The sequence below is a fragment of the Maylandia zebra genome, linkage group LG6, assembly GCF_041146795.1.
Source record: "Maylandia zebra isolate NMK-2024a linkage group LG6, Mzebra_GT3a, whole genome shotgun sequence".
Taxonomy (NCBI): domain Eukaryota; kingdom Metazoa; phylum Chordata; class Actinopteri; order Cichliformes; family Cichlidae; genus Maylandia; species Maylandia zebra.
In genome coordinates, this window is record NC_135172.1 from 7,578,858 (window position 1) to 7,589,212 (window position 10,355).

The 10,355-nt window shown below is 40.5% G+C and overlaps 1 protein-coding gene across 1 annotated transcript; it reads left to right on the forward strand.

Annotated features, from left to right (window-relative positions):
* The first annotated feature begins 2,966 nt into the window (after positions 1 to 2,966).
* LOC101479044 (aspartate aminotransferase, cytoplasmic) lies at positions 2,967 to 9,957 on the forward strand. The gene is made up of 9 exons (XM_004571787.3): positions 2,967 to 3,206; positions 5,958 to 6,139; positions 6,999 to 7,122; positions 7,258 to 7,370; positions 7,507 to 7,611; positions 7,765 to 7,915; positions 8,054 to 8,219; positions 8,523 to 8,665; positions 8,980 to 9,957. Exons 1-9 carry the CDS (start codon positions 3,098 to 3,100, stop codon positions 9,117 to 9,119), a joined length of 1,233 nt encoding a protein of 410 aa, XP_004571844.1. The 5' UTR covers positions 2,967 to 3,097; the 3' UTR covers positions 9,120 to 9,957.
* Positions 9,958 to 10,355: the final 398 nt, after the last annotated feature.

Here is a 10,355-nt window from a genome sequence, read left to right on the forward strand (position 1 = left end):
GCAGCTGCCATGTTGTTCTCCTAATGCATGTTTATGGATGCGAGTGCTCTGCCCACAATTAAAATCAGTTCAATGTTAAATCAATGATTTAAAATGATTTAAAAGTGATTTTTCTTGTCATTTCTGAGACACCAGGCCTCCACCCTCTAACTGTTTCTTTCCTCTCATGTAAAAGTAGTACTTGATAGTTAGAGAAATTTGTATTCATTGTTTAATTGATGATAGATAGAAGGATCGCGCAGTTTGACTTAGTTCCAGTAAAGACGATCAAGCTGATCTTACAGAGGGTTTTTTTGCCATTTCAACCCTTATTCAGAGTTGATTGTTTATTTTCATGACATATCTGAAATATATAGTTTTCATTTTCATGACCACAATTCACTAAGCATAAAAAAACTACTCTAGTACTGCTTGGCATTCCCCTTCCCATCAGATTCAATAGTAATTACTTGACGCTCAACTTTCCACACAGGGTCCTCATCGGGTGAAAATGACTAATAAATAAAAATTGCAAGCAAACAACAAAGACCAAATGCTGAGTTGTGAGGGTGTTAGCATGCTGCTAATGTTTCTGTAGCCTGTTTGATTTCAGTGGAATTTAAAATGCTAAACTTTTGCACTTTTTCTTTTACTGAAATAGCATTTTTTTATTTTATTTTGCTGACCAGTTGTTGAAGATTGAAAGGGAAAGATACATCAAAGTTGTAAATTATAAATAGCTATGGGTTGTTAATCAATGTGCAAAATGGTTTTAGATTGACTCTAACAACCAAGTGTGTGTGTACATTTAGCTATTGTGAACCTGCTTCACATTCTGACTTGTCAAATTAAGGTTTCATCCAGTGGGTTGTCCCCTCTGCCTCTCAGTAAGACATCTTACTCTTTCTTTTTTTCCTTCCTTTTTAAACCTACCTAAAAAGCCTCTGTGGGCCCTGCAGCCAAGCAGGAAAGCAGGAGCTGAGCTAAGGCCACAAAACGTCCATCATGTCGACAAATTGACTCAGTCAGCTTCATCCAGGAGCATTAGCCCCTCGGCCCTTTGAAATTTTACCCCGTTGATGGTTCAGTGGAGTGCTTTATGGAGAAGCAGAGAGAAAAAGAAAAAAATGGAGGAGAGGAGGAGGCCTCATCATGTCTGGTAATGACAGGATGAGAGAGGAGCAGCAGTGTCTGTGTGTGTGTGCATGTGTGTGCAAACATGTGATGTGACCCGATGTCCATCTAAAAGAAAAAGAAAAAAAAAAAGAAAAATCGATTTTAAGTTTTTGACCTGCAAGTGGAGGCTATACAGGAGTGAAACCGAGGCTATTCATCAGACACTTCAGACCTAACAGGAGAGACTGAGAGAAGAAACACGAGAGAGTGAAGGGAAGAGGTAGGAAGAAGAGAAAAGAAAAACACACCTGGATGTTTACAAAAAGTTTATGAGGAGAGGCCGTGTCTCTGTGTGTAATGATCTATGCTTTAAGTGTGTTGTGATGGACACTTACTACGCAAGTCGGAAGTAAAAATTTTGAAGTGAGACTTGAACATTTTCAATGCATGATTTTTTTTTTAACCTAATACTTTTTATTATAATTTACAAGCAGATGTTACACTTTTTAATGACAGCTAAAGTAACTTGAGACTTCCTATACCTGAAGACACATCAGTGTATGATATTTGAAACAGTGATATAGATTAAACTACACAACAGTATATAAAGGTGGTAAAAGTTGCTCCCACTAGACCATCTCTATCACTCTATAAGAGACTAACAATTATGTTATCAGTTAATTAAAAAGGATATGAATTCATCATTCTAATTATTTATCTAAACAAATTTAAAGAGTGAAAAATAAATTCAAACACTTATCAGTTAAGTTATTCTATATTGATAAGAGTGTAACAAAAACTTAAAAATATTCTGTATATTTTTGCAGGACTACTTGTACTGCTAAATAGTCCAGTACAAACTCCATAAAAGTGAGATGGACAAATTATTTATTTACTTTAAGAAAACTGCCAAAAAGATACTTAATGCTCTATGACGTAAGACAAGTAAAGTGGAAAAATAAATGCAATAAAGGATTTTATTTGCTACCATTAATTAAAATCCTAACTGTTGTAATTTGACAGATTTTACATTTTAATTTGTACTCATTTACTCTTGACAAATGACTGGAGGTTCCCTTAATAATCAAAAAAAGCTACAGACTCAAAAAAGGGGTAAAAAAAGAAGAAGAAGGAAACATGCTTTGGCCAAACCATTCCAGTGTTGTGTGTTGGTATAGTTTTTACTGCTGTGAAATCACAGGTCCAAACTGATGTTTTAGCCCAAGTTTAACTTAAACTACAACAACAATGAGACGCCACTAACTCTGCATATTTCTCTGCAGAGCAACACTGACCCCTTGTGGTAGATTGCAGATCCTACATCAACGCACTATCAGACTTCAATTTCGAAGATGGTTTGATAAGAAAGTCTGATTATCTGAAGCACTTACTCTTATCACGAATTGTTTATGAAAAACATACATGAGTTTATATAGGTTGGATGTAACTACGGAAGAAGAATAGTTATAATATTCTCAATAATGTCATTCACGACAGCTAAAAATGTGCATATAAGGCACACAGCATTGACCCTAAAGATAAGCTAAGTTCATTCTGGTGGTCTGAATTAATGCAGCAAGACTGCACAGCGTCCAGTTGTCGGCAACTATGCGTATGAATTATGTCACATCATTTATCTATTTATAGATTACTTTTAAAATGGGACAAATCCCTGTGGCACGAATATGTCCAGTGAGATGGTCTTATTTAGACTACAAAGACTATAGACTTATTATCACTCGTCACAGGTTTATTATCTTCTTTCTTATGGTATAATTGTAGTTTTTTCTACAAGATATTTCTCCGCTCTCATTGGCTACTTGACAGGCTGCGTCAGTTTTCTGCCCCTTCCTATTGGTAGCTGATCTGATGCCTATTTCTTGCGTCCTGGTCCAGTTTGAGTGAAGGTGAACCTGTGAACCCGGTTAGTCTCTAGAAACACCCATTCCTCATTTGCTCCTCTTGCACAACACCGGGATCATCGTCTATTTCATCCCGAGCCATGTCCCTGTTTAGCGACGTCCCCCAGGCTCCCCCGGTAGCCGTGTTCAAACTGACCGCTGACTTCAGAGAGGACACCCATCCACAGAAGGTGAATCTGGGCGTCGGAGGTAAGAGATGCTAGATGTCAGCTAATGCTAAAGCTAGGTTGGCTTGCTCTCTCTTGTAGTGGCACTGTAAAGCATAAACACATCGCATCAGCTGTGTTTCCTGTCTTTTTGTAGCTTACATTGTTTGGTACATTCGGGCTATGGCGGTGATATCATGTTCGCACGCGTAAGCAGCGTTTGATATATGACCTTCGCTGCAAGCTGCTAGCGGCAAAGCTAGCATTAGCTTCTTCTCATGTTGACAAGTAAATTGCTCGGATTTTTTCATTGTTAGTGCAAATGTTACACCTCTCACTGAAAGAATTGACAATTCCAGGAAGTAGGGCTTCATGTCGTACCACAAAACACTTCTCATTTAAAGACTTTAAAATCATGATGTTAAAACGCATAGCATGGCTGTGACTTGTTTTACTTGTCCATCTGTCCTTGAACTCATCAATCTCCACTTACACACTGACATCCTGTCAAAGCAGGAACTTACAGGCTGAAGTTTTCTTACGTAGTACCATCAAAGTAGTTTACTGTTTTTTAATATGTAATCTTACGAGTCGTGTTTGTTGCGACGTTGTCAATCATTATGTGATACATAATTGGTAAGTCCTTGAAACTGTCATTAGTTTGCTTGGTTGGTTAGGAAAGTTTTGTAAGAAAATGTGTTCAGTTTTTAGAATGAATGCTAAAGCCGTGTGTCATTTGGAAGGTTTTGTGCTAGTTTGGTTTGTGTCCCTTACTTAACGTGCACTGTAGAATATCTCTTTAATGTTATTTTATCCTCATTCTGACTATTTATGCTAAACTGTAATAAACCAGCAGGAACTCTTTAGTCATCTGTAATAGGTTAACAGGTTGACACTTGTATCCCAACAGTTTCAACATTAACCCCAATGTGCCAGATGTGTCATCTCGTATGAGCCTAGTCTATCCTCCTCCTAGCCCAATGCTTCTGGCTAAAGTGAACTAATACTTAGTTACTTCAGGTCAGCCAGAATAAGGCAAACCTCTGATGTAGCTGCTGTTAAATCTATTAACATATTCTGCCTTTAGGATGTAATGTAGAGCTAGCAGTTTGTCACCTTTTCATGTGCACAACCTGCATGTACACTTTATGGCAAGAGTCAGAATGCAAAATATGAATAGTAAGTAAGTAAGTAAAATTTTATTTATATAGCACATTTCTAGATAGAGATCACAAAGTGCTTTACAAGATATAACAGATTAAAAAGACAAAATACAAACAAAGTTAGCAAAAGGCAGTTTTAAAAAGATGTGTTTTTAGCTGTTTTTTAAAAGTAATCAATGAATCAGCGGATCGTAAGTCCTGAGGAAGGGAATTCCACAGTCTGGCGGCCACAGTAGCAAAAGCTCTATCACCCCTAGTTTTCAGTCTCGTATACTGAATGACAAGTAGGCCCTGACTACTCGACCTCAGAGACCTACTAGGGGCATAGGGCTGTAAAAGTTCAATGATATATGGTGGTGCTTGTTGTTGAAGAGCCTTGAAAGTTAAAACCAAAATCTTAAACTGGACTCTAAATTCAACAGGAAGCCAATAAAAGCTAATGGGCAGAATATGCTTTAACGATCAAAGTGGTCCCTACAGGATTATTAAGATTCACTTTCTCTGATGATTCATCGTGGACTGAGACAGTAGTTGCACTTTTTCCGGTCGTTGCCAAAACAAACCTGAGCGCATAAAACCAGTTTGGCCTGGAGAAACCATTCCAGTAGTTTTATATTAACTCTATAATTTAGTGTCTCTCTCTGTGTGAAAATGGATCAGTTAATAATAATGGATTGGATTTATATAGCGCTTTTCAAGGCACCCAAAGCGCTTTACAATGCCACTATTCATTCACTCTCACATTCACACACTGGTGGAGGCAAGCTACGGTTGTAGCTACAGCTGCCCTGGGGCAGACTGACAGAAGCGAGGCTGCCATATCGCGCCATCGGCCCCTCTGGCCGACACCAGAAGGCGGTAGGGTACAGTGTCTTGCCCAAGGACACAACGACCAGGATCGAACCCTAATATGTTAAATTATGTTGAAAGCGAGTCCACAAAAGCAACAGGAAGAGTTTTCTGGGTTCCAGATTTCTCCAGGCCTGTTTGCCACTTGATCTGCGTCTCAGGTAAAGTGATGTCAGATTGGGCTCTATTCAGATTTTGTACTGGCCACACACAGAATTATTTTGCATACCCCAAAGCCACCATAAGCATGTTTGACCTTTTAAGTGTGCTCGCCTTTGGACCCTGAGTGACTGTGTACCGCCGCTGCCAAACCCTGATATGTGATCCTGCTCTGCTCATGCTCCAGACCAGTATGAGGGAGCACAAGTTCCTAAGGAGTCAGATATGTGCTACACACGTTTGCCGGTGACCTTCAAAGTTTATATGGCATCATATGAAGTTAAATGGCAGTTTATTCTTTCCTGTGCGCATTTTCTTCTATTCACTTTACTATTTGCAGACTGCAGTGCTGTGTTATTACCATTTTTATCTTTGAAGTATTATCTAGAATTTTGTAATACTCGGTGATATGGCGCTATACACAGTGACACAAGCAGCAGAAACAAAGTGTTTGTATTTAGTTATGTAGTATATCAGCTGTAAATATCTATCAACGTCATACTAAGCATAAAAAAGCTTTTTTGTGAAGTGCAGGCACGAGTAATAGTCTACACAACCTGTCCCTAAGAAGCAATACCTGTGCCTTCTGGATTAACATTTGCTTTGCTTTGTGTCCCCTCCAGCTTACCGTACTGATGACTGCCAGCCCTGGGTGCTGCCGGTGGTGAAAAAGGTGGAGCGGCTCATCGTGGAGGACGAGAGCCTGAACCACGAGTACCTGCCCATCCTCGGTCTGCCAGAGTTCCGCTCCGCTGCCTCAAAGGTCGCCCTGGGAGACGATAGCCCTGCCATCAAGGAGAACAGGGTGGGACATGCACATTGACACATGGAGGTTTTTGATCAGTTGGAGCAAATGTAATAAATGTTGTTTATTTTTGCAGTGAAATAAAAAGGAAATAAAAGCACATTTTACATTGATTAAAAGTTCTTTCAATTTTAATCTGTACCTCAGCTTTCCATTGATTAATGGACATAACTGGATGAGTATCAGCTGATCAGGTTTGCCTGCGTCTTTAATCTCTTTTAAACATCCTTAGAAACCCTAATTTAAAGCTCCATGTTTTTATTTCTCAGACTCCAGTAGTGGTGGTGTATTAGTTCTGAATACACTGAACCCCTCAGTTTATCGTCTTTCACACCCAAGCACCTTTATTTCCCCTCCTTTTAAGGCAGATTTCTTCTGATTGGCTGCCCCTTGCAAAGTTTGAACAGTAGGTGGGTGGAGCTGTTGTGCTTACGACCATAGCTGTGTGAAGGAGATGGCCTCTCATCTACATGAGGTCAAGGAAGAGTTGAACAAGCAATCTGAAGCCTGAGATTTTGACTCACAGGGAATTCTTGTGCGCACACGTCCCTGCAACCTCATTATTTAAAACTTAATTTATATTAAATATGAGCATTTACCACTGCAACAGTTTAGGTAGAACAGGGAAAAAAGTGAAAAACAAGACAATAAGGGCAGGAAAACCTGTGAAGGCAAGGTCTGAAAGACCAACAAGTCTTGGTGTATTAAGTTGGTGCATATTAACAGCAGTGTTCAGAAGCAGGCATGACCCGCAGCCTTATCACAAAATTCTCTGGCCGAACTGTGAAAAGCAACATGTATTTAATATCATACGTATATTTCTCTGATTGCGTTTCCCACTGCCCGCTTCCTGTCACAGGTTGGAGGAGTCCAGGCTCTGGGTGGGACAGGTGCACTGAGGATTGGGGCAGAGTTCCTGCGGCGGTGGTACAACGGCGTCAACAACGCAGCCACGCCCGTCTACGTCTCGGCACCCACCTGGGGTTAGTGAAAAGTTTTAGGATGCAGGAAATTGTAGTTGAGAAAGTTTGACTGTTTTTCGATAATGAAGTGAACGTCTCAGTGGGTATCAGAGCAGATTTAAGTGGTAAATACCTGCTGAACGTTTCTTCTTCCAGAGAACCACAACGGTGTATTTGCTGATGCTGGCTTCAAAGATATCCGCCCCTACCACTACTGGGATGCTGCCCAGAGGGGCCTGGACCTCACTGGGTTCCTGGATGATTTAGAGGTGAGATTGGAACGATGACTCCTGTTTAGTTACAAGAACCCAACAGACAGTGATATGAAAACAAGAAGACTCTTTGGGAGCATTTTTATTCATTTATTTTGAATATTTTTACTCATTATTTGTCTTCTCTGAGCAGAAAGCTCCAGAGTACTCCATCTTTGTCCTCCATGCCTGCGCACACAACCCCACTGGCACCGACCCGACCCAGGAGGAATGGAAGCAGATTGCAGAAGTGATGAAGGTACAAAGACATTATTTTACCATCATCTGATGGCCTTGGTGGTGTCTAACTCACCATGAATATCTTCTTCTTTTGTAAAATTGCTTTAATGTGTAATTAAAAAAAGAAATGAACTGAATTTTAATGTATGTATTTCGTCTTTTCCTTCTCCAGAGGAGGAAGCTGTATGTGTTCTTTGACTCCGCCTACCAGGGCTTCGCCTCAGGCTCTCTGGAAAAAGACGCCTGGGCCATCCGCTTCTTTGTCTCCGAGGGCTTTGAGCTTTTTATAGCTCAGTCCTTCTCCAAAAACTTTGGCCTGTACAGTGAGTACTCATGGTCCACGTACATTCATGCATACAGTCTTGTGTGTTTTAGCCAAAAATAAGTTTATACTGTTTATACCTCTACTTACCCTCGATTAGTTTTATGTGAAGCCATATTTTGTCTGTCTCTACTTACAGATGAGAGAGTGGGGAACCTGACTGTGGTTTCCAAGGACAACGAGAACCTAACCCGCGTTCTGTCCCAGATGGAGAAGATTGTCAGGACGACCTGGTCCAACCCACCTTCTCAGGGAGCACGCATTGTCAGCAAGACCCTCAACAGCCCTGAGCTGTTTGAAGAATGGTACGCTCCATCAGTCAGCGCTTTAATATTAGCATACTAGCTCCTGCTAACCCTTCATCTTTTACCTGATTATTCAATTAATATTAATAACTTACCTTCCTCGTCGGTGCATGCACATGGATGCTTGTTACCAAATGTGCATGCTAGCATGGTTTTGAAATTTTGGAAACACTTGGCCTTTCTCTCATGTGCTATTACTTTTAGAGGTTCATAGTCTTTGTCAGCTGACTTTTACTCTCATTTCCTGTCTTATGTCCTTTTTTAAATATCCCCACTTGTCTCCATCCCGCCTCCCCACTTTAGGAAGGGTAATGTGAAGACCATGGCAGACAGAGTTCTGTTGATGAGGGATCAGCTGAAGGCCAAGCTGCAAGCTCTGGGCACCCCGGGGACCTGGGACCACATCACTCAGCAGATTGGCATGTTCAGCTTCACCGGCCTAACTCGTGAGTGAAAACACACATACACGCACTAATGTAGAAGCACATCCTGCTTTTAACATACTGGGATTATCAGAGATAAGTGTCACAGTGGTGGAGGGACCTGCAAGATACCCAACACATGCTTAAAGGAGACGTATTAAACTTGATATTTCTGTTCTTGGACTCTGCTCTTCACAGTTAAAGTATCTTTATATGTCTTATACTTGGCTTCTGTGCAGCCCCTCAGTTCATATTCTGTTTGAAACAAGCGGTCTTGGCTCACTTTATCTTCACATCATTTATGAAGTTCACTCACTCTGTTGCAATTTGTGCTACAGCCAAACAGGTGGAGTACATGATCAAAGAGAAGCACGTGTACCTGATGGCTAGCGGCCGCATCAACATGTGCGGCCTGACCAGCAAGAATATCGACTACGTCGCTCAGTCCATCCACGAGGCCGTCACCAAAGTCCAGTAAAGGCCATTTGTGCTCGTCCACTTCCTGCCTCCTGTACGCCACAGGACGTTTCATCGAGTCTGTGCCCCTCTCTTTGCTTATCCTCTCCTCCTATTGGTCAAACTGCGTCCTCACAATTTGCAGTTGAACCAACGGGAGGAAGGATGTGTTTTTGTTCTCACATGACGGCGTCATTTTATGGGAGGTACAGTGGTTTTTGGAAGAGCCAGGTATGATCGAACACGCAGACGTGACAACCCCATCATATGTTTGAATTGTTGCCGCAAGCTTCTGTGCAGTCCAAATCATTCCACTCAAACTGGACACCAGAATGTGGACTGGGAAGATTTGCGATGAAATTATGCTTCCTACACAACAGTAGTACTGAACAAACTGCAGCACAGGAAAAGTTGTGTAAATAGATGTAATTACTGTTAGTCCTGCCATTTCATTTATAAGCACTGAGACCACAACAAATCACTTTCCTGTTTTTAGCCATTAGAATATAAAAGCTGGTACTGTAATCTTGATTTTATTTTGTTGTGTTAAAGTTCAACGGTCATCATCATCTCAAAGGTAAAGCACATGCCTGATGCTGTGTTGCCTTGCTTTAGACATACGGCAGAAGATAATTTGTTTAGCCACTAAGTCAACAAAATCGCCTTCTGTGCCATCATTGAACAAAAGTCACCTTTTTCCTCTCTCTGTTACTTTGTTTCCACCCTGCAGTGCCCTTATGTTGTTACACAAAGCCGCTGTAAGAAGCCACTGATCACACCTCAGAACCTGTTCTATGCCGCAATCACATGTTAACTGGTGTTTGTAATGGCGTTCACACTAAATTAAATTATGAACTCTGTGTATGTGTTTTGTTTTTTCCCATATCTATCATCTTGTGAGACAGTGGATTTAAAATATCTTCATATTTAAAGGCAAAAACAGACATCCAAATATGATATAATCAGCAGTTTAACACCGTACATTGTGTAGAAAGTGTGGAGATGTTGGCGGTAGTGATGTGCGATACCAAGGGTGGTGTCAACGATATTGATCTGATACCGATACAAAAACTTAATGTTTCATTGTATTTCATAATACAATATATAATTGCATTATGTAATTGTAACTGTAATAATAATATAGCTTCATCATAATAATAATAATAATAATAATAATAATGCACCAACGACACTTGTCAATAAGATCATGTTGGTTGGTTTGGTCTTGTGGGAAATGTTTAAAGCAAGAAAAATAAAC

Excerpts from the sequence above, each read along its gene's own strand:
- LOC101479044 (XM_004571787.3), top strand. The coding sequence starts at position 3,098 with ATGTCCCTGTTTAGCGACGTCCCCCAGGCTCCCCCGGTAGCCGTGTTC. Across the intron at positions 6,140-6,998 it reads CTGCCATCAAGGAGAACAGG|GTTGGAGGAGTCCAGGCTCT; the intron begins GTGGGACATGCA and ends TTCCTGTCACAG. Across the intron at positions 8,666-8,979 it reads CAGCTTCACCGGCCTAACTC|CCAAACAGGTGGAGTACATG; the intron begins GTGAGTGAAAAC and ends TTTGTGCTACAG.